The sequence below is a fragment of the Callorhinchus milii genome, unplaced genomic scaffold, assembly GCF_018977255.1.
Source record: "Callorhinchus milii isolate IMCB2004 unplaced genomic scaffold, IMCB_Cmil_1.0 Scaffold20, whole genome shotgun sequence".
Taxonomy (NCBI): Eukaryota; Metazoa; Chordata; class Chondrichthyes; order Chimaeriformes; family Callorhinchidae; genus Callorhinchus; species Callorhinchus milii.
Window position 1 is genome coordinate 1,682,997 of NW_024704761.1, and position 27,789 is coordinate 1,710,785.

Consider the following 27,789-nt stretch of genomic DNA (forward strand, 5'->3'; position numbering starts at 1 on the left):
TCCCCATGTCCTGCAGCTGACTTGCTGTCTGTGTCCTACCTTGTTCGGTGAATAGTGAGAGTTGACGCATCGAATCAGTTCCTGGGTATCGTCTGCCTCCAGCTCCCCGCGGATTACAACCTGCAGGCCGAGAGAGAGAGGCAGAAACACAAAGGGTTAATGCCGAGTCTGGGCACAGTGAGTATTTCACCGTATCAACAATAACAACAACAACTGGCATTTATTTATTGCCCTTCAATGCGGGGGCAGAGTCTCCGAGCGTGTGGAGCATCTCCTCAGACCACAGCAATCACAGCACGTCACTGGTTCCCTCAGCCCTCAGGTGTGATTAGAACATTTCACAAAATAATCAGGTTTTTTTTTTACATTTGCTCAGGGTTTTACACAGCTCAAATACACTATTTACAGCCTCTCCCTGGTTTAACCCAATTTTCTCCCCTCCCCTCCTGACACCACAGATTCCCCCCGCCATCTGCCTCCACAACCCCATCCAAAAGCCATTCCTCACCCGCCAGGGGATTAGAGCTTTGGCTCCCCGTGGACAAGGATTGTCCTCACTCAGCTCCCACTAACCCTACAAGCCAAAGCCCTAAAGGTGGTCCTAGCTGGACAAGCAGCAGGAAGCTTGTCAGACAGTGCTCTCAACGACAAGCTGCGTGGTTTTAGCTGGTCAGACTCCAACAGTTACCCCAACACACACTCTGGGCTTTCCAAGTTTTGGCAACCTGTGACTAATGCTCTCTTGCATTAGGTTATGTCCCTCCAGGGAGAGTCGCATTGCATCCACACAGGGAAATTTCTGGCTGACACACTGCTTCTCGGTTGGTTTTCAACACAAACTCAACAAATTCTTAATTGCACTGTCAAGTGTCCACACACGAGACGAGTAAATAAATATAATTAAACAGATAATAACATTTGCAACTGTTACCGCACATTGTCAGGACATCTCAAAGCATTTGAACAGGATTTTCTGTAAAGTGTACTGACTGTATTTGTAGATGACAAGCCGTGTGTGCAAGGGAATTCTCGAGTGCAGAACTGGACCACACATGATTGCAGCTTCAAATCATGTTTGGTAGTGAGTAGCTTAACTCAAGCAAGGCAGCAGTCAGGGCCACAATTAGGGAGAGTAAAATCCTTTCTCAAATAATCCCCAAATTACTGTTTTTCCATGTTAACTTCTTCAGCTAAGATGACAGAGAGGTATTGACGGTGAGCACTGACACTGATTTAGAGCGAGTTGGGGTTAGATAACCTGAGAGCACATCTCATACCTCTCATTGCAGTCAAGAGCGATTTCTGATTCCCTGGTTCCTGATGACGTTAAAAGCAGAGTTCTTTCTATGTGCGTGTAAAAAATACCTCTGAAAGCACATGTTCCTAAACTGCTTGGAAATGCCAAAATCAATGTTGGATCAGCCTGTCGCAGACACCGACAACAGCTGTAAAATCTCAGCTCTGTGCAGATGAAAAGTGCTGGACTGTGAAATCCACTGGACTGTGAAACTGTCAGAAAAAGTGATTCAGTACTTCTGCGCGGATGTAATATGAAAGCGACACATGGGCTGCGATCAAAGCAGAAGGAAAGCCCTCGTTCTCCAACACTAGGAGCTAATTCACCCGGATTAGCAACCAGCAACAGATCAGACAACAGTGTGTGTGTGTGTGTGTGTGTGTGTGCTGACTCTGGCTTGCACAATGTCCGTAGAATCTGACCCTTTTTATATTGAGGGTTTATCCTGCTCTGGTCAAAGGCTACATTGGCCCGCAAAATATACAGTCAAAATATACTGACAAAATATACAATCAATTCAATTCAGGCTGCTGCGTGGTTCCGTGAGCCTGACCTGGTGTAGTGAGAAAAAGCCACGACTGATCTTCCAATTAACATCAGATCACTCATGTAAAAAAATTCCCTTTGAAATGTGTTCTTCAAGAAACAATGCCAATAAACTCGATAAGAAAAAAATGACTTTGTGCCCAGGACCAGATATCTGAGGAGCGTCTGCAAATCAAAGGGAAATGTAGGAGCCCTGGGGATTTCCTTTAAAGACACACTGTGCGTGCAGAGGCTATGTGAACAGGCTATTTGCAGTCTCCGAGGCTCTCTCAGACGTACACAGGGCTGCACTGTGGTCTGGCTTTTATCCAGCTCATATTCTAAGAAGAGCAAAAAGGTTTATTGAAACGCCTTTCTTGTCTTGAGCAAGCAGCTAGACAGAGTTACCTCAAAGTCTTAACATGGAACTAAGCTCCAGTTCTGCTGTTTGGCCATCGTTGGCCAAGGCTCTTAAGCAAAAATTCCAGAACGGGCCAAAAAAGAAATGGCTTTAATGCTGGGAGCACACAGCAGGATGATTGGCAGAAGCAAAGCCACGTTAACATTTCACTAGAAAGCCCGTTGGCACTCCTGATGACTGGTCTCACTCAAGACATTCCCCCCACCCCATCATTCCCGTGAGATGAGGTCGACCCTTTGTGCCTATTCCAGTCTTGCATCGCTCCACGGGCTTGAAGCCACCAGCCTCTTCAAGATGGTGATAAGGCTTTGAGACATCTCACCGAGAGATATCAAATGCAAGGATTATTATTATTATTATTAACTTCAGTGGGAGGGAAGGTGGGGATTGCTGGGGAAGGAGAACAAACTGCAAACAGTTGTGAAGCACTCATCTTACCTGCTCACATCTGTCAGTGGGATAAAGGTTAAAGGCAAATCTGCAATGTGTTCCTCCGTATTCCCAGATGATATTTAATGAACCGTAACTTCATCAGAAATGTCCCAGTTTACCACAACATATTACAAAACTTGCAATTAAAACATAAAAGGGATATATTTAAAAATGTGGTTGAGCATGGCTAGTTTGGGAGCTCCTTTGCCAATTAATTTGTTTGCGGGATGACGAGAGATTTGCAAGCAAGGAAAGCGTGAATACTATTTTATTACAGATTGGCTCAAAAGCCCTGACTCCTTCTTTTCAGAAGTTAGCAGTTTAGAAAGTTATTGCTATGTTTCAGGTGTCAGTTTGGCTCAGCGGTAGCACTCTCGCTTCTGAGATGGAAGGCTGTGGGTTCGAATCCCACATTGGGAATTTGAACTCACATAGTCTAGGCTGACACTCCAATACAGTGCTGGGAGCTGATTGCATTGTCAGAGGTGCTGTTCTTCGGGCAAGATGTTAAACCAAGGACCCATCTGTCTGCTCTGCTGGCCATTAAAGATCCCATGGCACTGTTTGAAAAGAGAAGGAAGTTTCTCTCTCTCCCGGTGTCCTGGCCAACAATCCCCCAGATTCAATTGTTCATTCATTTCATGGCTGTTTGTGGGATATTGCTGGGTGTAAATGATCAAATGCAAGGATTATTATTATTATTATAGACTGCCTCAATCTGCTACAGAAACACAATCTCCCCACTTTACGTCAAAAAATCCTGTAAAACGCTTTGAGACGGTATTTGCTTCAGTGAATTGATTTAGGATTATTATAACAACAACAACTTGCATTTATATAGCGCCCTCCACGCCGGGCGGCGTCCCAGAGTTAAATCAGTTGACGTCACACTGAAGTTATGTGGAACCGAGAGTGCCTCACACAGCTGTGGTTGCCGGGACAGTGGAGGTTTTAAGGAAGATGTAGAAGCTGAAATCCCGCATAGAATACAGCGGCGCAGGGCTGAGCTCCGGGGATGCTAAGCAGTGAGTTCTGGTGCTTCGAGGAGAAATGAGTACAAAGGCAAAGCAACAGACGAAATGGGACACACACACCCACTGCATCTTCTAATCTAAATCAACTGGCCTGAGGCTGCCAGCAGCTAATCCATTTAGCTACTTGGCTCTCCCACTCAGCAAATCAACAACTGCTGCCAAAGCCATTACCATTAAGCAGAGGAAAGCCTCTCGAATGGACATCTATATGAGAGCATTGTGAATCCCCGAATAGAACCTGATTCATTTAGTCCTTCATGTCAGTTTAAGGATTTTTAAAATTATTATTGAACATTGCTTGAAAGGCCGGTGGAAGCCGATTCGATAACAACTTTTAAGAGAGAAGTAGATAATTATTTGGGGAGGACAAGTTTGCAGGGCTATGGGGAGAGCGCGGGGGAGTGGGGCTGATCAGGGCTATGGGGAGAGAGCGGGGGAGTGGGGTTGATCAGGGCTATGGGGAGTGGGGTTGATCAGGGCTATGGGGAGAGCGCGGGGGAGTGGGGTTGATCAGGGCTATGGGGAGAGAGCGGGGGAGTGGGGTTGATCAGGGCTATGGGGAGTGGGGTTGATCAGGGCTATGGGGAGAGCGCGGGAGAGTGGGGTTGACTTGGAAGCTCTTTTCAAAGAGCTGGCACAGACACGATCGGCCGAATGGCCTCCTTCTGCGCTGTATAATTCTGGGACAAGCATTTATAATAATAATAATCCTTGCATTTAATATAGCACTGCCTTGACGTCTCAAAGTGTTTCACAGAGTATACTGTAAAGTGTAGTAACTGTATATTTTGAGGGCGAAACACGGCAGCCAATTGCGCACAGTCGTGACCACATTTTTTTTAGGGGATTATTACACCTGGAAGAGAGAGAGAGAGATAAAGGAACACAGCTCGCACTCTAGACTGTATGTAAGGCTTGTTGCAGGCCTCGTGGGGTTAACCAGACATAGCATCTGAGCACAGGAGAAATGTTTTCGATTCTGTATCAAATGTGGTGGGATTACCGCGAGTGAGTGAGCAAGCGAGCGTCCTGAAGCAGAATCCTCATAAAATGAAAGGAAGGTTGAGTGAAGCTGACAAATTCACGGTACAGCACACGGGGATTAAACCCAACCTACTGCGACTAATCGATCAACGTCTGGAGGCGAGACCATTAAATCTATACGAAAGGGATGGAATTCCCTGCCCAGAAAAAAAATGAATATTTTTTGAAGTGCCGAGAGGAGCCTCCTTTCACCCTCTAACATACAAACCTGAAGCGCCTTGTAATCTTTACAGAGATCTGCCTGGGGACAGCTCAGAGATGAGAATAGCCCACTGGCGTGTGAGTGAGTGTGAGTGAAACTAAGACACCACACAGGATGTACAGTAAATCCTGTGAACCATTTTGAGATGTCTCAATGACGTGATAAAACACTATATCAAATGCAGACATTGTTATTATTATTTGAAACCTTCGTGCACTTTCTACCTCTAGACTACATTGGTTGCATTGCTGCGTATTATCATTCACTGCAGTCGCAGTTTCCAAAAAAACTGAAAGACAGGAAATATTTTTTTAGGGTTGTCAAATGGTTTTGAAACGTCAGATAAGAAGTGGCAGACAATGATTACTTTGCTGCTGAACAGTAGCTTTGCGGTTGTAGCCAATGACAGGAGAGAGGACTCACTGAACAAGTAAGCTTTTATGACTGATGCCTTACTCAATTCTGGCACTAAACTGTCTCTATCAACAGAACCATGAAGGCAAATGGCAGGTGCCTGATTCAAAGATAATTCAAAGACTTGATGATTCAGCCGCAGGCTACAGCTTTCACAGCGGAATGTGAAAATTAACTACATGTCCAGAGGTGAAGCAACAATTCATATTTATTTACAGCCTTTCACATCAGAAGGACGTCGCAAAGAGCTTCACACAGCTGTCTGGGAGCCTGAGTGGGGTGGGGGGGAGGTAGGAGTGGCCGAAGTGGCAGGTCTTAAGGCAGGAGTTGAAGGCGGAGAGGATGGGTGAGGTGAAGGAATCTGGGAATAGAATTCCAGATGTGAAAGTGGGTGACACTGATAAAAAGCTGACAGGTGAGGAGAAGCCAGAAACTCAAGGCTGTTTTCACTGACTGCACTTTACAGTATAATCTGTGAAATGCTTTCAGACGTCCTCGCAATGTGAAAGGCGCTATGTCAAATGCAAGGATGATTATTGTTAATAACAGCTTGAAAACTAGAAATCAGGAACACAAGATCTAATGTCAGCCCAGATGACAAAATTGACCTTAAGATGGGTTGTGCAACGTGAGGTCATCATTCTCAAGTTACAAGAAAAAACCCTTTCCAAGTTAGTATAAATCTGTGACTGATTTCCCTGGAATTAAAGATGTGTTTTAATTGACAGTCACTTTCTCTCCAGTCTCCTCGGGGATCTTATTCTTGTTTATTGAAATTTCCAGACAGAACTGAACAGAGAGGGAGTGGATGGTTTCTCTTGCTATCCTATTGCAAATCAAATGCTTATCGAGGTCGTTAAAGCCAAAACAAGTGCTGCATCTTTAAAAGTCTGCGGTGTTTCGTCAACTGCTTCCCTCGTGACTTAGGCACGTCCTGAAGTCCTCCCAATTTGCTTTCCAGTGAAGTCCGGGGTATAAATTGCCAGTATTTTCATGCCAGGTTACAGTTTGTGGTTATGCACAATTGATCTAGACATGTCACTATTTTATGAGGTGATGGGATTAAAAGCCTGAGCCGGGCAAATGTCTGACCCGTGTCCGAAACGTGATCTCTGAGCTGACACTTGCTTTGGAAATGTTCTTCTTTTTGAGTGCAGTTTAGTTTTGCAGCAGTAAATTATTCACGATAAGTTTCATTTCACATGGAGGTGCCCGCCTGCCCACCGTTAAGCAGTGGGAGACTCCTGATCCCAGGCAGTTGACGGTTCGATCACTTACCCTTTGAGTTCCTGCATTTTAGGAAGAGGCAGACAAAGGCAGCCAGCAAGCGACTCAAGAGAGTCCAGGGCCAGCACAGGAGAAAGCAGATTACAGCACTAACCATCAGTCTTGCATTTGATATAGCGCCTCATCACATCAAAGCATGTCCCTTTTGGAGCAGAGTGACTGTATTTGTCCTGGTGGGGTTCAGACTCTGTCACAGGCCAGTGCTCTGGGATGCTACCCCTTGTGAACGGATCTGTATAAATGCGAGTTGTTATTGTTGTTGTTGAAACAGTCAGGATTCCTGCTTTTGATCCTCAGCCTTTGCCTTCTTCTGAAGCGTGAGAGTGCAAGGACAAGCTTTGCTCTTGGTCTATCAGTCTGTCAGCATTCCCACATGTGAGGAAAGAAGACTTGGATGACATATCAGAGTGTCTGGAGCCAGGTGAACCTGGGACTAGTGGAGATTCAAAGTCCTTGGCAAGTGTGGAGTGGGGGAAGGAGGAAATAAGGAAAATGAAAAGATCTTTACAAATCCTAGGAGGCACATTTACAGTGAATGAGTGGTTCTGCAGGCTGAGTTAATGCAATTTTAAATTTTGATAGCCTCACTGAATATTCACAGCTTCTCAATCACTTAACAGTGAAATTCTGTTCTCTTCTAATCGAGGAACCGAAGGCTAGAAAATGGAACCTTTTCCCCATTTGAAGTCCCAGCATCCAGCACTTTCTGGTCAGGTACCACATGAGGAATGTACACAGTAAAGCTGTGCTGTTGCTATATGCAAATTGACTATTGTGTTCACCTCAAAATACACAGTCTCTACACTTTGCGTTAAATCCTGTGAAGCACTTTGAGACAAACCGCCATTAAGTGAACGACTAATTTGTTGGCCAGGCCACATGCAGGAACTCCCTTCTCTTTTTAAATAGCGGCATGAGATCTTCACCATCCACCTCTAAAGGCAGATAGCTTCAAGCTCGGTTTAACAGCTTGTCTGAAGAATGGCAACTCCTGACCATTCAGCGATTCCCCACCACCGCGCCAGAGTGGCAGACTGGACCAGGGCTTTCCGTTATCTCTGACAAAGCAAATTAGCTTAATTTGGCCCCCACAGGCACTTTATTTTATGCGTTTGTTCGAATTGTCTTGCAGTGCATTTTTTTTTCAAAAGAAACATTTTTTATTTCGCTAAAGAACTATCAGGAACTGAACCCAAGATGCCAGAAGCAGTCTGCTCACTGCTGCCTGAGTCACACTGACGTCCATTAAATAAATCTTAGGGCTCAGCCTGAGATCACGTCAGTATTCAGACAGACTTCAAATCAGATTACCTGATACATTGGAAACGTTAAACCAAGGAAATGGGATTCTTAATGAAACGGGTTTGGGTGAATCGAGTCGCGGGAGCTAATTGTATGTCATTCCACAATCATGTACTACAGCTGCGATTTAACATCTAGGATTAGTCACTTGAGGTTATTATTTTCCGTACAACTCGTTGTGCAGGTGAGCTACAATTTGAAGACACGAGGGATACTTCAGCTACAAGACATTCATTACAACAGAAGCATTCGAAACAGGTTGCTGCTAATCAGGTTTCAAAGCGGTGAGGGGGCGGGGAAGAGATTCGGTGAAACTCAGTGAATTTCCCTAAAGATAATAATAACAATCCTTGCATTTGATACAGCGCCTTTTCATGGCTTTGAGGCATCTCAAAGAGCTTCACGGGATACACTGTGACGTGAATTGACTGTATATTTTGTGGGCGAAAAGATGCCAGGGTGTTGGATCAACAGCAACAACAAATTGCATTTTTACACAGTGCCTCTCACATCTGGAGGACGTCCCAAGGTGCTGGACAGTCAAGAATTTCTGCACCTGAGCTGCCAGCCTGCCAGGGAGAATGGTGTTAAAGCGTGCGAGCCCGGTGAGCTTGTGAGCAGAGGCGACTGAGCAGCAGGACACGGGCAGGTCGGTTGAGTTTGGCGTTGGCTGCGGGGGCGGGCGAGAACAGTCGGCACTTGTCAAATCTTGTTATTAACGATTGCACGGGACCACAGGTGTGTGCAGGCTGAGCAACGCTGGCCAGCGGACATGTTAATTGGGTCATTGATGAAGACAGCTGAGGCTTGGCAAATTGAAATCCTGTCTTATTGGCAGATAAAAGTCGCGATGCCGAACGGTTAAACCTTACTGATACCAACCACAACAACTCGCATTTATACCCAGAGCGCTCGACAGTGGCGGAGCGCGACACCGAGCCGGGGGGGGGGGGAGTGAGGGGGGGTTGGGAGGTGACCGTAGGCACGGTCGGTCGAACAGGACGGTCTTCAGGCGCGATCTGAAGATGGGGAAGGAAGGGGCGAGGCGGAGGGATGGAGGAAGAGTGTTCCAGAATTTCGGGGCGCAGTGGCTGAAAGTGCGGCCTCCGATGGTGGAGTGGGACACGTAGGAGGCCGGAGCCAGTCAGCACGTGACGCTGGACAAGCTCTCTCTCTCTCTCTGTGCTAGTGCTGCTATCACAGGGCCTGGCCTGGCTCTCTGGGAATCACGGCATTCCTCGCAGGCTTTGTTGACATCAGCAATCAGACACTTCATGGCATCTCCTCTTCGCGCCCCCCCCCCCCCCCTCCCTGTTCCACGCTTGGATGGCAAAGATTTTGGAGCGGATACTGAGTTGCCATGGAGACTGTCAGACTGATCGGCCCGCCTCGCAGATGTGCCCGGGTGACGCTCATTCACAATGAGAGTCTGAGCCAAGGAAACACAAACTGTGTTTTGACAAAGTGCTTTTGATGAAAGGGAGAGGGGGGGAGAGAGAGAGCGAGACAGAGAGAGCGACAGAGAGAGAGCGAGCGAGCGACAGAGAGAGAGCGAGCGAGCGACAGAGAGAGAGCGACAGACAGAGAGCGAGACAGAGAGAGCAAAACAGAGACAGAGAGACAGAGAGAGCGAAACAGAGACAGAGAGAGACAGAGAGAGAATAATGAGGTCACATCAGAAGCATTTATTAATGCACTCAAACGCTGAACATTTTCGACAGAGTGCAGACTCACTTTATGACCCGACAATCGCCTTTACAGGTGTCAGCCGCGCGTTGTCCCACCTTGGTGCAATAAATCAGGTGGCACGGTGTGTGCGGCTGATGCCTGGTTCAGGCTGTTAGAAAGCTGGCACGGACACTAACACAGGTCGGTTGTCATCAGTGCTGCGCTGTTTATATTTATGGCTCCCTCCTATATACCATGATGCTTGAGACTCCCTGAGGAACTCATAATGAACCTAGATAGCGTAGCGGAGGCAGTGAGCTGGCTCCTAATACCTGTACAATAATATAATCCTTGCATTTGATACAGCGCATTATCACGTATTCAAGACGTCTCAAAGCGTTTCACAGAATATACTGTAAAGTGAAGTAAATTTTTGGGGGAAAACGCGGCAGCCAATTGTGCACAGCAGTGCCCCACACACAGTCGTGGATTGAGTGACTTACTGCTCGGTAAACAGAGGCTTGTGGAGTAAGGAAAATTGTCCAACATTTTGCCCTGCCCGGAAATCGAACCCAGGTCCTGATAGATAAAGATAGAAAAAGGTTTGACTTGCACACTCCATTTCATGGTGTCGAGTCATAAATGGTCAGATACATTCCAGGATCTAGCCACACTCCACTCCTTCGCACCAGTTGTAACTCATTATAGGCACTGGGTGGGAGGTGAGAGATTTTTTATTTATAATGAATATAATTAAAGCCACTTTGTATGGAGAACTGGCCTGTATTCAAACCGTGGGCTGAGGGTGTGAGGTCAACAGCTGCAAAGGAACTTGCCAAGTTTAACACCAATTTCATTGCTCAACCTCAGAGCAAAACGAAGCTTCATCATTCTCACTTCCACGGATTGCGCCTGTGTGAGCCAGCGTCCCATCAGCAGAAAACAAATACTACATCCAGTGGTCTGTAAGTCAACAGTGTCTAAACGGCATCTCCTGGAGTCAGTCCTGCAGCTCAGTGGTTAGAACACACGCCCTGCAAGCGAGAGGACCTGGGTTCGATTCCCAGGCAGGGCGAAACATTGGGCAAGTTTCCTTACAACACACGCCTCTGTTTACCTAGCAGGAAGTAAGGAACTCGGTTGTTAGTCGATTGGCTGTTCTGTGCTGCCATCAGCAGTGCCCTGGAGTCCTGCAGACCCGCCGGGCTCAGGAACCGGACTAGAGACCGGCACAGAGGATGGACTGGATTCCGACATTCCGTTGGCAAAAATGTCACCTCGGAGCCAGTTCGGAGACCCTGCTCACCTCCCTCCCAAGGAGGACAGCCAGCATTCATGCAAGAGAAAAGCAAACCAAACCCCCTTTTGAAGTCACAGATTGGGAAAGAAACCGCTTTGAACACTGACTAACCTGTTGCTGATCGAAAGTGAAAACCTGTTGGTTGTATTAGTGCTAATCACAAACATAAATGTTTGAGTTTGCGGCAAACTCAGTAACCGTCCCACAAACCGCAATACGAATTCAATACAAGGGCAGCTGGAGGGAGATCAGTGCGAGTCTGAGAAAGAGCTTTCTGATGGAAATACGTCGCTTGCATAATGTTTTCTTATTAATAATTCAAAGCCACATGCTGTACCGAACGGCAAGGGAACAGGAAGCACAGATCCAGACAGACAAGAGTTCAGAGTCAAGAGCAATCATTTGTTGATGTTTTAATGTGCTGTCTTTACTGTATAATATTACCATTAAATGCACCAGCTCGGCTCTGGATGCTGACGGGGGGGGGAAAGAGCTTAACGTTACTGATAAGCTGACAGAACAGGAGCACCTCTTACTGGTAAAGGCAGGAAAGCACAGCTAGTGGCATTACCTCTCCATGTGGCGAGCTTTCACACACCGTAATCAAAGCAACCGAACCAGACTCCGCACGATAAACCTTAATCTACAAGTTCAGGCGCACTCGAATTGCAGCCTTCAGTCCGAGGCAGCAGTCTATCATTTAGAAATCCGCCGTGCAAAGAGTTGCTATTAGCAGCGAAGCGGGAACGCAAATGTTGAACATAATAAAATCACAATGGGGATCCGAGCAGAGTAACCCACCCAGAGGCGCTCGGCACGTCGGGAGATTTTCACGCGTCGAAAGATTCGACTTGGAAACAGACGCAGGGATTTTTTTTTAAACAATGGTGAAAGAACTCCCTTTTTTTTTTAACGATTAATGGAAGTATTTCATACGCCACTGACTATCACATTAAAACATCTAAAACATCTACAGGGATTGCTGACGAGTTTTTATGAGGTTGGTGGCGTTTTTCTCCTTCTGCTTTACCTTTGCTTTTCTTTGCTCTGGTTTCCCCGCCACCTGATCGCCCCCCCCACCCCCAGACGCACTCACACACTTCCCCAACAGACTGGTCAAGCATTCAGTATGTGGGCAACTGTAAAGTCACAATGTACCATGTCACACAGCAGGGTGTAGTGAGGGCAATGCACCAACGCACCAATCTCTGGAATTTCCATGGAGAATAATAATATAGCGCCTTATCATGTCTTCGAGACGTCTCCAAGCGCTTCACAGGATGCACTGTAAAAGCGGAGTGACTGTATGTTTTGTGAGCAAAGTTGCTATTAGAATGCACAGCCCACAGAGTGAGGGACACCCTGTGCTTGTCTGGTCTGTTCTACCTCATTCATCAGCCACTTTATCGATTAAAGGAACTACCCGTCGTGTTTAATAGCCTGGGTCATGAGCATGCTGTGGGACAAGTAAACTGCAAGTAAGCTTTTCTGGCAGAAGCTTTTACCAATTTCCATAAAGCACGTTATTAGCTCCTGAGCCATTAGAAATTCAATGGGATTTTCCTCCAAGCTGACAAGTGCAACTGTAAATCTTCTTGAATTGCCTGGAGACATGCAGTGAATCAATAAAGTGAAACAGAACAACTTCATTGTCCTTTCTTCCATGTGGAAATCGTGTGTTTTAACCAAATACTGTATTTACATGTGGGGCTATTATTAATTGATCCCTTTATTTCTCTCAGAACACCAAACTTTATGATGATAATAATATTAATCCTTGCATTTGATATAGCACCTTTTCAGGTCTTCGAGACGTCTCAGCGCGCTTCACACAATATAGTGTAAAGTGGATTGAGAGCTGAAATGACCTTTTTGTGCTGTGGATTTGTATGAATCAATGATTAGGCAACTGTAAAAATCCTTCCGTTTGACATTTGAGAGGATGTCTGAGACTGCTTAACAGGATTTACTGTAAAATCGTAATGACTGTGTAGGTGAATATCCAGCGAGAGTTTGCCCACAGCAATGTCTTACGAACAATCATACAGAGAAGGATTCATTATATCTGGGGGATTGTTGACCAGACATTGAGAGAAACTCGTTTCTCTTTTCAAATAGTGCCATGGGATTTCTAACGTCTCCCTGAAAAGAGTCAGGACCTTGACTGAATGTCATCCGAACAATGGTTTGATAGGTAATGGGAATAGAGCGGGGAATTGAATTAAGGATGGACGGCTTCCTGGAGGAGAGGCACTGACAGAAAATATTTAGCTGAAATAGCTCCTCATGCGACTTATATTTCTACAATTTTATCCTCGAGCTATCAGGAACTGTGAGAATTCAGGTATTCAGGAAACGCTGCAAGTGAAGATGTGATCTCTGCAGTCACTTCCCTGATGTGGAAATGCAACACAGGCTTTGTACCGTAGAAGATGGCAGTTCCTTTAATCAATAGCCTCCGAAACGTCTGATGAATGAGGCAATTACCTAGACTAGTAGCTCACTCACAGGATGTACTTCACCCTCTACACCATACAGGCTAGCTAGGAACCTCCAGTTTAAATAGTTTCTATTCTAGGCCTTTCACTTATAGCTTTCGAGTGCTTTGACTGGGAAAAAAAATTTGGTCCATGACTGTTTTGTGGGACGTTGCTGTGCGGGATTGGCTGCTGCATTTCACCCTCAAAATATACAGTCAATTTACTTTACAGTATATTCTGTGAAGCGCTTTGAGACGTCTCAACGATGCGATAAGGCACTAGATTAAATGCAAGGAATATTTATTTATTACATAAGTTAAATTGTATTGAGTTACACCTGTATATTTTGTAATTGAGTAATTCTCTCCCCTTCTCAACCACATGCATAATGCATCATTGCAAAGTTTCTAGCTGAAACAGCAAATTATTCCAAATGTGTGTAGTCTGTTTTCTCAAATATTCAGCCTTTCTTTTCCCCATTTTGATGTAAGTTATAAAACCCTGGCTTGTACTAAGCAATAAAGTCGGGTTAGTGAGCGAGTGAATACACTGCAACTGAGAGATGCCAGAAAAATAATGCAGTGTGTGTGAGAAAACATCAACATATGCTGTCTACAGAAGAAATATCGCATCAATTATTTCCAATCTTCTATTTTCACTGGAGCTGCTTAGAGGGGAATATGTAACGTATGAATATTTCTGTTCAGTTGTTTTCGTAATTCAGGATTCACATTAGCCTGAATGTGAATTAATAATCATCTTTGTATTTGATACAGCGCCTTATCACATCGTTGAGGCGTCTCACAGCGCTTCACAGAATACATTGCAAGGTAGATTGACTGTGTATTTTGTGGGCAAAACGCGGCAGCCAATTGCGCACGGCAGCGTCCCACAAACAGTCACGGATTGAGTGACCGCATCTTTTTCTCTCTCTTTTTATGGAGGGATTATTACCTCCGGAAAGCGATCCATCAATCGACTAACAACCGAGTCCCTAATTCCTGCTACATAAACAGAAGCATGTGGAATAAGGAAACTTGCCTAAGGTTTCGCCTCGCCCGGGAATCGAACCCAGGTCCTCTCGCTTGCGAGGCGAGCTCGCTAACCACCGAGCTACGGAATTACTGTGGACCCTTTGATATAACTTGTCCCTTATTAACAATAATAATCCTTGAATTTGATAAAGCAACTCGTCAAAACTCCTCAAAGCTCTTCACAGGATTTAATGTTTCGTCACTGTGTATTTTGTAGGCAAACACGTCAACCAATTTGTACACAACAACGTCCCACAAACAGTAATGAAGTGAATGACCTATTTTATCTCAGGGATTGTTGGCCAGGGCACCAGGAGAGAAGCTCCCTGCTCATTTTCTCTTTTTGAGTAATGCCCTGGAAAAATGCTTTTCACCCACATGTTAAATGAACCAACGCATTAATGAGTTCCACAATCACCTTCACATTATTACATTTAATATATAATAATGAGAAAACATTTTATGCTTCTCCTGACTAGATTAAATGGGTTTTCATTTCACTCCGATTTAACTGCGATGTTATTGTTGTCAATAATTACTTAAAATTGAATAACATTTCACAAATGAGAGACAATTCACTTCTGCACTCAACCCAAACCTCTGCATAACACAGCAGTACATCCAGGGTTTAAAGTGTAATGCAAATTCAATATGCAAGAAAGAGGGTTATGATTCATTCATCCATTTATGAAAGCTTCATGTCCGATCCTATAAAACCTTCATAAAATACAGCTCAACCTCAATGAAAACAAATTCAAATTGTTCTGTGAAATCAGTCAGCTCCTGTAGTTTTCAGACCAATTTGCTAACTCATCTGCTTATTCCTGAGGTTTACGAGCCGAGCTATAAAGCAGTGCGGAAATGTACAACAGCTGTACGACATACCCCACTGAAGAAATCAATAAAAGTATTCACTCATATCAGATGGAATCCATTAGCTCCAAGTGAGTATGTCCTTGTGTCACTATGTGGAAAATTGGCTCAGTATATCACGATTATGGCCGGTCAGCCTTTTCCCTTATGGGCCTGTACACTGGGACAGAGAGAGGACCCTGGACAGAGCATCAAATGATACATGAAATGCAATGAAGGATGAATCTCTTTGAAGATGTCCTTCCTGCACTGTGACCTGGAAAGGAATCGCGCATAAAGAGGTAATAATGGAAATATATATATAATAATCCTTGCATTTGATACAGCGTCTTATCACATCTCCGAGACGTCTCAAAGCGCTTCACAGAATAGCCTGTAAAGTGAACTGACTGTATATTTGTGGGCGAAACACGGCAGGCAATTGCGCACAGCAGTGTCCCACAAACAGCCGTGGATTAAGTGACCAAACTATTATATTTTTTTCTTGAGGGACCATTATCAGGCGGGTGGAATAAGGAAACTTGCCTAAGGTTTCGCCCTGCCGGGAATCAAACTCCGATCTCTCGCTTGCGAGGCGAGTGCTCTAACCCCTGAGCTACAGGACTCCACTGAGGTGATGGCAAAAGGCAAACCTAACCCTCGTGGAGGCTTGTGCCCAAGCTTCTCATTTTCTGCTTCGAGTCATCATTCGGATAATGATATTATAGTCATGATTACTTTGCAGTGAATCTTGTACCGAATGGGAAGCTTATGGCTCATTCATATTGAGCTGGAGGTCTCCAAGTGCTTCGCAAGATTCACAGGAAAGTAGTGACCGGGTACTTTGTAAGCGAATACAACAGCAATAACCCACAAACGGCCATGAAGTGAATGACCAGTTTTATCTGGGGGACTGTTGGCCATGTGAACAGGCAGACGGGACCCTTAACAACTTAACTTGTCATCTGAAGATCGGCACCTCCAACAATGCAAAACGACAAAGAGAACAACGCTGGATACGAGGGGTTGTATCCAGATCTTCCCCAGTAATTTTCTGCCCCAGCTATTCACTTTACAGTATATTCTGTGAAGCGCTTTGAGACGTGTCAACGACGCGGTGAGGCGCTGTATCAAATTCAAGGATTAATATTAATATTATTATTATTACCTCTGCTCCTGAGGAGGAGGGATTTGGATACATTCACTAAATCGGGGAAGTTCTGGAGTTGTGGAGACCCCGTTGCAATTTATAAAATAATGATTTCACATCGATACGAGGGATTACTTATCGAGGATTCCCGTTCCTTGAAGGGGATTCATCGTCAGCTCCTCGCGAAAATAAAGCGACGAAAAGGAGAATGACATTATTGGGAGAGTGGATTTTCAGCACGCTGCTCTTATCAGGAAATGTCAGGCTGCTCCATATAATCCTCCAGCTAGCTACTGCTTCTCAGACACTTTCCTTTTGTTGTACTGCATAATGCCAAGCACACATCCTCCTCCTCCTCCTCTCAGTATATCCCTCGTCGCTTTATTGCCTCCAATATATCAGGGGCTTCTGACTGACTCAGTGCCAGATCACAACCATCCTTTTGCCTAAAACCTTAGGCAAGTTTCCTTATTCCTCGGTTTACCAGTCGATTGGTGGATCGCTTTTCTGGGGGCAATGATCCCTTCAAAAAAATGATAATTTGGTCACTCAGTCCACCACTGTTTGTGGGACAGCGCTGTGCGCAACTGACTGCCGCATTTCACCCACAAAATATACAGTCACTACACATTACAGTGTGTCCTGCGAAGCGCTTTGAGGCGTCTCGCAGAGGTGATAAAGTGCTGCATCAAATGTAAGGATTATTATTAGTATTATTTGCTTATCTCTGAATCACGAGATGACAGACTTAACAAAGGAGACGCGTCCTGTGGGAGGCGGTGCGGAGAGGGCCAGGCTGCGTGCCAGAGGCAGAGCCAGCTATTCAGACAATGGAGACGTCATTCTGTAAGGGTGGCAGAGAGACACCTACACACAAAATACCTAAACAGGTTTGCTCGCATTATACCACTAACCTTCCTGGAACGCTGTTCAGTCTGACACCTGAACAGGCTGTTTTAATGTCTCAGAAAACGACAGGGAAAGTGAAGAGTCTCCAGCAAAAAAAAAATGCACTTTTCAACCCTTACACACGGCTACGAAATGCGCAGTTCACGGATCGTTCCGACACCAGCACGAGATTTCTGAACCGCAAAAGCCGAGAGCAAAGTGGAGTATGTATCGTATAAGCCCACGCCCAGGCTGAGTGGCATCAATTAACAACCCCTGGCATTTCTCGTTGATGACTGTTTGGAATTTAATTGGCACAGCCTCAAGCCCAAGTGGCCTCAGCACAGCTTAAAATGATCTGTGTAGAGAAGCTCGCGGAACTGAAATCTCTACAGTATTAATCGTCAATGTCCCTGGGATTCTGTTACCTCATCCACCTGGAATAAGCTCGACCACAACAACATTTTAGAATGTGACTTCTGACGGTTAAAACCGCAGTTTCTTAAAAGAAGTCTTTCCCTTTTCCAGGTTTCTCTCTCCCTCTCCCCCTCGTGTTGGGGGGGCTATTTGATAAGACGCTGACTGATCTGCTCTTCACCCAAATGCTCATCCTTCACACGTTAGGTGTGTTCTACGCGGTCAGGTTATTCAACCAGTTGGGATACAAAGCACAGCACAGCTTGATTCTGTTTGCTCCCAATGCCCCGGACGCAAACACTGCCCTACAGGAGTCACTGGGTAGCAATCAGGAGGGTTCTGAACGCTGGCAGAAGCCCTCAACTGACTCCCTCCATTCCTAACACAGCAATGTCAGGGCGTAGTGATGAAATTTCAGTGTTAAGTTCGATGTCAGTTTCTTCAGAGAAACTTTGGAGAAAAACAGATTCAAAATGAAAGGCTATGTGAGGATTTGCTGGTTTCTGGACACTGGGAAATGCCACGATTACAGAGAGGATCTAGACCCAGGGGGGCAAGGAGGGTAGGAGGGTGGCCAAAGGCGCGGTCGAAGAGGAGGGTCTTGAGATGTGCCTGGGAGGAGGCGAGCAAAGGAGCGAGGCGAAGGGACTGTGGATACAGTTGTACGTGCAGTGTTAGGCCGTGCTCTCGGTACCTACCTCTTTGAGCGTGTGATGTTGGGCCATCAGTGCGGTTACCATTTCGGGCAGGGCAATGGGAATGGTCTTGAGGCGTTTGGCGAAGGCGGCCAGCAGTTGCCTGGATTTATCTGCCCACTCAGGCCGGCCGGCGATGGTCGAGAGCCGCAGCAGGTTGGAGGCAGACACCGAGTTGGCGCTGGGCTCAGAGCCGTCCTGATCTGTCGTAAAAACATAAGAGGGAATCAGAACGTGTCATTCTGTCATTCTCCCGCCATCACTGAGCTGTCCATATTTAAATCCATATGGAGTCCTGTAGCTCAGTGGTCAGAGCACTCCCTCACAAAGCCGGAGGACCTGGGTTCGATTCCCGGGCTGGACAAAACATCAAGGAAGTTCCCTTACTCCACACGCCTCTGTTCACCGAGCAGTCAGCAGGAACCCACTCGTTAGTCGATTGCAGAGATTTCTCAAAAATGCGGGAGGTGGGCCTGACATATTTATGAGTATTCAATGAAATGGGAGTCCAGCTGTGGGTTCTTCACACTGAGCCAGAAGCGATGGCGCTGCAAGTCTTCAGTCTTCACACCGGGCCTCCGAGTGTGAATGGTGCAGAGGCCAGAGCGGCTTCTGATGCAGCCACGTGTGGTGTCTGAGCAAAACTCCTTTCAGTCAAAACATTTGTGAAGTCCTGGCAAACAGAACAATTGAACAACGTGAAAGCTACGAGGCTGAACTTCAATATCACAGCCCACAGGTCAGAGGCTCTCACAGCGACAGTCAAAGGAGATATCCATGAAAGAGGGACAAAGCCGAGAGGGCAACAAAGCAGCCATGAAAACAGATGACACAGGGTGGTGGGGGCAGCGTCTACGGTGTAGGCGAGAGAGCCGCAGCTTTACTGACCAGGAACGCGTGGGTGCGAATCCCGACCTGTGTTGTTTGCTGATCTCAGGGGAGCTGCGGGGAGACACTAAATTGTCCCTGGCCTTGCCAGGGTTAGGGAGGGGGGAAGTGGACAAGGAAACTCCGGCAACTCGCCCCTCGTCAGCATTCATTGTGTATTCATTGTATCCACGACTGTTTGTGGGGACACTGCTGTGCGCAATTGGCTGCCGTGTTTCGCCCACAAAATACACAGTCACTCCACTTTACGGTATATCCTGTGAAGCGCTTTGAGACGTCTCGAAGACGCGATGAGGCGCTGTATCAAAAAAACGCAAGGATTCTTGTTATTATTGAAGCAGGAAAGCCCCATTTCCTGCGAGTCTTTAATTGTTCCGTCAAAATTCCATCAGGAATGTTTGATGAGCTGCGAAGAACAGCTGAATGAGAGAGAAGTTCAAACACAGTACATTCTCCTGAAGCCTGGCATCCTTTTTGCTGCCTCTTTGACAGCCAAAAGGGAGAATGGATTGCTCTTGTGTGCGCTCACAATGCATGTAATTCAGGGGCTGGAGAATGACAAACAGCAGAGTCAAAAGGAACTGTGTCACCAATGCAGGCCATGACGGATGTGAGGAGCAATTCTCTCGTGCAATTGACTGATTTCTCTTTAATGTCACGGGCAACAAGGAACAAAAACCGGTTGTTATTAATCTTATCTAGTGGCGATGTCTCAGGGCAAGTAGGTAATGAGCCTCAGAATGAATGTACTTGACCAGCACTGTAGATTAATGCTTTATATTTCTGTTGCTGGCTGGTGTTGATCAGAAGGTAATTTCTACAGACCAGAATTGCCCTCTGTTGTAATAATAATCCTTACATTTGATAAGAGTGCCTTTCATGTCAGAAGGACATCACCACGCGCTCCACAAGATACGCTGTAAAGTGGGCTGCGAAGATACAGTGTAAAGTGTGTTTTGTGAATGTTTTGTGCTAATAGTTTCCTCAACTTCCAAACCCAAGCAATTGTTTCCTCTCCAGAATCCTGTATAAAGGCTGGTAATGTGAGCCAGACACTGCAGGCTTCCTGGCACATGAATAACCGCCTACACTTCATATAAAGCGCCTTTCACGGAGGATGAATGTCTCAAAGCACTTCGCAAAATGAGAATCATTAGAAAAGAAGTGAGATGTTAGGCTGGCAGGTAATTTGTACCAGTAACATCTCAAAGAGCTGGAGGTGAACAGCCAATGAATTTGATTTTTAAGGGTGAATTTGGACGAGGAAGAGATACAAGTGGGATAATTCGACAACAACAACTTGCATTTATACGGTGCCCTACACACAGGTTAGCGTCTTCGAGCGCTTTACAAGGCGGGATAATTCAGAGAAACTCCCCGTTTTTCTATGAAGTAACAGCAGGGAATTCCTTAAGGTTTACCTCAATGACAAGGCAAACAAGGTTGGATGAAAAATAAAATGATGGAAACATAAGCGCATTAAATATACTGTCTTATAACAATAATTCTTGCATTTGATGTGACGCCTTATCGTGTTGTTGAGAAGTCTCAAAGCGCTTCACAGAGTATGCTGTAAAGTGGGTTGGCGGCAGCCAATTTCGCACAGCAGCGTCCCACAAACAGCTGTTGAGTGAGGGAATTATTACCCCCGATGTAATCGTAACCTGAATGGGAAATAACAGCCAGCAAAAAATGTGAACCTCGGCGTAGGGTTCAGTGCACAAAATACACAGCAACAATGCATACAGAGCTTTTTTTTTTACGTGAAAATAAACGTCTCAAAGCACTTTACAAGCTCAGAAATGGACGTAAAAGCTGTTTTACAGACAGACACAGCAGATAATGTTCAACAGCAACATCCCATAAACAGCAGTGAGATGAATGGCCGATTGATTTGAATTTAGGGGAGAATGTGGATGTGGAGGGGAATATAAACCAAGAGAAAGCCTCCGTGTTTCACAATGTTATAAAGAACTGCTTGCAAACCGCCCAGGCATCTTCTAGGATAAATAGCACAAACTGCAGGAATCAATGAGTGCACTTTGCAATCAATATTTCACCTTGCTTCCAAACTCAATTTCTTCTGGGCTTCAACCTGCTCTAACAGAAGGCTCCAGTTGCCTGGAATAATTATTAAGTCTTTCAGGACAAACTTTTTTCAGGTTTTCACGTTTTCAGCAGCATAAACCTAACCCACAGTCAACAAATTTACTTTACAGTGTATCCTGTGAAGCGCTTCGAGACGTCTCGAAGACGTTATAAGACGGTGTATCAAATGCAAGGATTATTACATTATTATTCATTCTGGCTCATGCAACCAGCTCAGGCTAAATGACAAGGTTCTTTTCAAACTAGTTGTGAATATTTTATCTACTCTGTTCCATGTTCCTCCATTCAGTGATCACCCAGCACTGAGGACAGGCAGGGGAAATGCTAATGGCTGTCAATGCCAATTAATCCCGAAGTTTGTCGGAGAAAACCCAGTCTCTGTAGATTCCTATAGAAAGCTGAGAGTGTGGCAGTGGCAGTCCAGGTCCTGGTGGGGATTAGCTCACGGCACAAACTGCAGCTTTAGAAATTCACAGCGCATCTTGTGAAAGCACAAACAGCTTGTGGCTTTTTCATCTTTAAATTCATCCCCAGCCACCTCACCACCTGTAGCCCAGCAGGATGGATACTGTAACAGAGGATTAATGGGACTCGAGAGGTGCCCAGCACAGCCTGAGAAAGTACTAAAGTGTTCAAGGAATATCGATGGCTTAATTTAATGTGAATTTCTTAATACCCACCTTCTTTGAGGCGAATCAGCACCGAGGGATCACTGGTGTCGTTGGTAAAGTAGGCAAAGCCCTCGCAATCCCAGAACAAATGGTCCTGTGCCTCCTGTAACTGCACGGCCCACTCCAGCCACTGCTGGTCGAAGGAGGCCTCGTACAGGTCAATCAGACTCCGAATAACAAAGGCGTAGTCATCCAGGAAGCCAGGGATGGGCGAACTTCTGTAAAACACACACACAATAAACACATGTTACTGGCTGTTCCATGTTACTGGTCTTGACGACTGGTGTGTTTAGAGGGATACCCTTGTATCTTCCTCCCCACGCTGTTGCTTTAAACAGATCAGGTACAGCCCAAGATTCCCTTCCCTACAGACAAGTCCTCCATTCCACCCCATCTTACCCATTGGATGAAATCAGGAACTCACTTTGCACTGACTCAGCAGCAAACGTACAGCAGAACGCAGCATTCTGTCGGGACCAGTGAAATACAAACTCAATAACAAATATCCAACCATTAACCCAAATTCAGATGAATTATCCGCTTATCTCTGTTGTCTTCTACAGACGTCGCTGAAGATCATCAAGTTCATTTCTGATTAATTAAACCTTGCAATATTGAATTTTTTACATGTGACGTTATATATATATATATATATATAAGTTGTTGTTGTATAAATGCAATCCATCTATCTCTCTGAAAAATAACATGTGCAATTAATTGTCCAGTGTCGGAAATGTTCTAAGTTACAGTGTGTAGCAGCACATCTCCTCTGGCTATCACACTACTTTAATGCCAGGCTGCAATTTCCTGACTGAATTAAACCCAGTGTGAAAAATTAACCACAAAGATCAAAACACTAATGAATCCTATTATTAGGGAGCCAGAGTTGAGTACAATAAAGCACGTGGACCTTTTCTACATTTCTGTCACGCCTAAAGTAAGTCTTTGTGTATTCATGCCGTTCGGCTATTTAGTGTATCAACAGCTATTCTTATCCCATACACAGAAATTGGATTTACATCGTCAAGTCGATTCTTTCCAGGACAGACAGCAGTCCAGACCCATCAGAAGCAGCCTGCACCAGCCAGCCCGACCCAGTCGCCAGCACGCTCACTTCTGCGTTAGGTTATAATAATAATCCTTGCAATTGATTATAGCGCCTTAACATGTCTTCGAGACGTCTCAAAGCGCTTCACAGGATGTACTGTAGAACTGAATTGACTGTGTATTTTGTGGGCGAAACGTGTACTAAACCGAAGCCAGGTAATGTTCAACATAAACAGCATCTTTGACGAGCTGTGTGATAGCAATAACCTTGAATCGGAAACAATTGGTTTCACCTCATTTCCACTGGCGAACACTTGGGAGAATGCCCCCCGACAAGTACAAATTAACTCGCCCTGGATTTCATCTCCAGGTTCATTGAAGGGTTGCTGACTAAAACCTACATGAAAGGAAGTTTCAGCGTTGGAATTCAGCAGGTTTCGTGCTTCATAATTTGAAATCCCGACCGATATTTTCACGTCAAGTAAATCTCAGAAATCCCTGCTGTCAAGTCATTGGTTTTATTTATTGGGTTCAATTGAGTCACCGGTTATTTCCCCGGGAATCTTCACCCAGGTGATCTCTGATAAAGCACATGACTGGAATGAACTTGGCGCCAACGTTTCTGAATGCTTGTTGGCTAGCTGCCTGCTGGAGCCGTCTGCTCCCGTAGCAAATCTACTGCGTTACCTTTACAATGAGAATGTTGCGGGTTGGTTCAACTCATCGGGCTGAGTATTTAATAAAAATCCTTAATAATCCCTGCATTTGATATAGCGCCTTATCACATTGCTGAGACGTCTCAAAGGGCTTCACAGTACAGACTGTAAAGTGGAGTGACTGTACATTTGTGGGTGAAACACTATACACTATGGAGTCCTGTAGCTCAGTGGTTGAGCACTCGCTTTGCATGCGAGAGACCTGAGTTCAATTCCAGGCAGAGGGCGAAACCTTGGGCAAGTTTCCTTACTCCACACAGAGCCTAATAATAATCCCTCCAAAACCAAAAACAATAATAAATTGGTCATTTTCAACCCACGACTGTTTGTGGGACATTGCTGTGCGCAATTGGCTGCCGCGTTCGCCCACAAATATACAGTCAATTCACTTTACAGTGTGTTCTGTGAAGCGCTTTGGGACGTCCTCCTGACGTGAAAAGCGCTATATCAAATGCAAGGATTATTATTATTATTATTATTATTATTATACACCGGTTTGCGGGACGCTGCTGTGCGCAATTGGCTGCCGTGTTTCGCCCACAAAACACACAGTCAATTCACTTTGCAGGATAATCTGTGAAGCGCTTTAAGGGCTGCAAATGAAGTCTGGCCGAGGTTTCCGCCCTGATCTGAGAATTCAGGCTTGGAAATAACAATTAGCAGAAAGAACAAAGTTGTGTTCTCAAAATGAAAAGATAATTACATCCAAATCACCCTTCAAATCCTCCCTAAACCCCAGGATATGTGCCAAGCCTGGCATTATTTGTCCGTCTTTAAAACTATCTGAGCTGACGTGCCTTCTGGGACAGAGGGTTCCTTAAAGAAACAATGCAGGCGAGGAAGTGTCAGGAAGGGGAAACATCATGGGATGAAGGGATTAAGAGACTTGCTGAACGGCCTGGCAAACCTCTCTGCGTGTCCAGATAAGTTCAATCAAGATGATTGACAAGATAGGCAGCCGAGGAACTCAGAGGGACACACAGTAATGTCCAGAGAAAAAAAGCTGTGTAATGACACCGTTCACAGTGTCCGCAACTAATTAACTGCTTGCTGTGTTTCATGGTTAGCTTTGGTCGTAGGTAGAAACTGAGGACAACAACTTGTATTTGTACGGCGCCCTTCACATGGAGTAGCGTCCCAGAGTGGCGGAGTCTGACAAGGACAAGAGACAAGAGTTTCTCTGGGTGTCCTGGCCAACAATCCCCGAGATAAAATCAGCCATTCACTTCATGGCTGCTTGCGGGACCTCGCTGTGCGCAAATTGGCTGCTGCTTTTGCGAAAACAGTTACTATACTTTACAGTAAATCCTGTGAAGCTCTTTGAGACGTCCTCCTCACCCGAACGGTGCGAAATCAAATGCAATCATTATTATTATTATTGAGTTATGATGATTTCTGTGATCTGGAAACATTTCTGTGTTAAAATGGGATAAACATCTGAAGAACTCCATCTCTCTGACTCACTCCTTCCGTCCCCACTTTCAAAGACTCTCACCATTATCAGTCCTCTTCCCCACCGCTCTTCAGCTCTCACCCCACATCCCCCCACTCAGTCTCAGGTACCCAACCAGTTGTGTAAAGCGTCTTGAGACGTCCTCCGGACACGTGAGATGCTAATATAAATGTAAATTGTATAACAGATGCGTTTCGGCTCAATTAGCGGAATGCGCTCCTTCTGAGCTGTAAATTGCAGGAGATGATGGAATAGAATCTCTCGTCAAGTGGATTTTGGATCGTGCGTAATGCAGATAATAAAAACTTCCCCTCGTCTTAATAAGCAATAGGAACATTAATATGTCATGTTCCGTCCACAAAATATACAGTTAATTCACTTTACAGTATATTTTGTGAAGCCCTTCGAGACATCTCAAAGATGTGATAAGGCGCTGTATCAAATGCAAGGATTATTATTATAGAATAAAATATTAGTATCCTGTGTTTGGTAGTTTTAATAAAGATTAAACCAAACGAACACAGGAAAGGACTGTTCTCTCGACTTTCTCACAGTGCTGATACTATTTAATTCCAGGATAATTAGGTAATTATCATTTCGTCCACAAATATACAGTCAATTTATTTTACAGTATATTCTGTGAAGCGCTTGGAGACGTCTCGAAGACATGAAAAGCGCTATATCAAATGGATGGATTATTACTTTTATTACTATTATTATATTATAATTAGAGGAATATGCACACTTCACAAGAAAATGGAAATAAGCCCTAGATACCAGTAAAAGATCAATTCATCAAAAAATCTAAGCTCTTCTGTAACTTAAAAACAGTTCCCAATCCCTCTCCAACTTTCTCTCCTCCTCAATCAAGGCACTGGTTCAGCCTGGGATCAATGCAGGTCCCTCAACAGATAGATCAGCTAAATGGGCTATAGTTCTGCATCGGCTCACCAGGAGTTACTGGCTACAGAATGCGGGGCCATGCTGTACAGTCCAACAAAGCTCAGTGGAGATGTCTGCTCATTGCAGCAAAACACACCGTGTGTCAGTGATTGACCGAGTCGATCAGGTTAACGACTCAAACAATTTTATGAGCATTTTCACTCGAACGCAGCCATAAATAAAATAAATTGGTCACTCAGTCCACGACTGTTTGTGGGACGCTGCTGTGCGCAATTGGCTGCCACGTTTCACCCACAAAATGTACAGTCACTACACTTTTAGGGTATATTCTGTGAAGCGCTTTGCGACATCTCGAAGATGTGATAAGGCGCTGTATCAAGTGCAAGGATTAGGATTAGATTATTATAATAAAGCTGTACTCAGTCAATTGACCTGCGCTGACAGCATGAGCAACAACAGCATGTCCCCGGGAGGATGTCACAAGGCGCTGGACAGTCAGGGATTTGGACCCAAGCTGGGGGTTGGGATCAGGAGAGGTGGAGGGTAGTGAGAGTGGGGGTAGGAGGGTGCGGTCGAAAGGGAGGGTCTTGAGTCGGGCCTTGAAGGAGGGGAGGGAGGAAGGGAGGGAGGCGGAGGGACTGTGGAGGGACTCACATCTGCTCCACCATCCTCTCGTCTCCGCGGTAGCAGCTGTGCAGGAGCCTTTTACTCGACGAATCGAACAAGTGTGTCCTCAGGAAGGTAGCGGCCCGCTCCGCCCGCTGAACATAGCTCTTATCCTGGAGCACGGCACCAGCGCGAGCAAAGCCAGAAATCATTAGACCTGCAACAGGAAAGCAGATATAAAGGGCATGGGTATCACACACAGTTTCTGGTTATTAATAACAACACTTGCGTTCGACATAGCACCTTGTCGAAACGTCTCAAAGCGCTTCACAGGATACACTTTAACGCGGATTGACTAGGTATTTTGTGGGCAAAACAAGACCAACGCTTGCAACTAAACAGACAAAACCTCCAGTAAAACTGTCCAAAAGGATAAATCACAGAAACAAAAAGCAAGAACAATAAAGTCCTTCAAGAAATATTGACCTCCTCTTCTCACTGTGATATGTTTTAGTGTTGGAGTTTGCCTTTGGATTTCATTGTGTTTGCAACTTGTTGAAAATAATTTATCTGAACACACACCATCCTCACCTCGTTTATTTATGGCTGTGTTCAAGATGGTAAAACATGGAAACAAATGATCTCTCTCGTACACAATACAATCATAATTATCCTTGCATTTCATATCAACGATCAGGTCATTGAGACATGACCATTATTATCTCATCATTGAAACGTCTCAAAGTGCTTCACAGGATTTTACTCTTGTTACTGTTAAGTGACAGCTCCCTGGAAGTGAATACAATACAAGGTTACATTTGTACGGCGACTTTCACGTCGGGAGGACATCCCAAGGCGCTGGACAGAGCATATAAATGCAACTTTTCTCTCCTTCAGAGCACGTCCAACTCCTTCCCCTCCCTGGGGGGGCTTGTGCAATAGAATTCACCCCAA

At 45.2% G+C, this 27,789-nt stretch overlaps 1 protein-coding gene across 2 annotated transcripts in view; it reads right to left on the reverse strand.

Moving 5' to 3' along the window:
- The window catches only part of spata20 (spermatogenesis associated 20), a 64,524-nt gene that overhangs the window by 19,075 nt on the left and 17,660 nt on the right, over positions 1 to 27,789 (reverse strand). For both annotated transcript variants that reach the window (XM_007888814.2, XM_007888815.2), the window contains exons 12-15: positions 26,884 to 27,052; positions 22,120 to 22,328; positions 18,446 to 18,645; positions 40 to 120 (exon numbers count right to left, since the gene is read on the reverse strand). In XM_007888814.2, the coding sequence (XP_007887005.2) occupies positions 40 to 120; positions 18,446 to 18,645; positions 22,120 to 22,328; positions 26,884 to 27,052 (659 nt within the window). The remainder of the gene's footprint in view (positions 1 to 39; positions 121 to 18,445; positions 18,646 to 22,119; positions 22,329 to 26,883; positions 27,053 to 27,789) is intronic.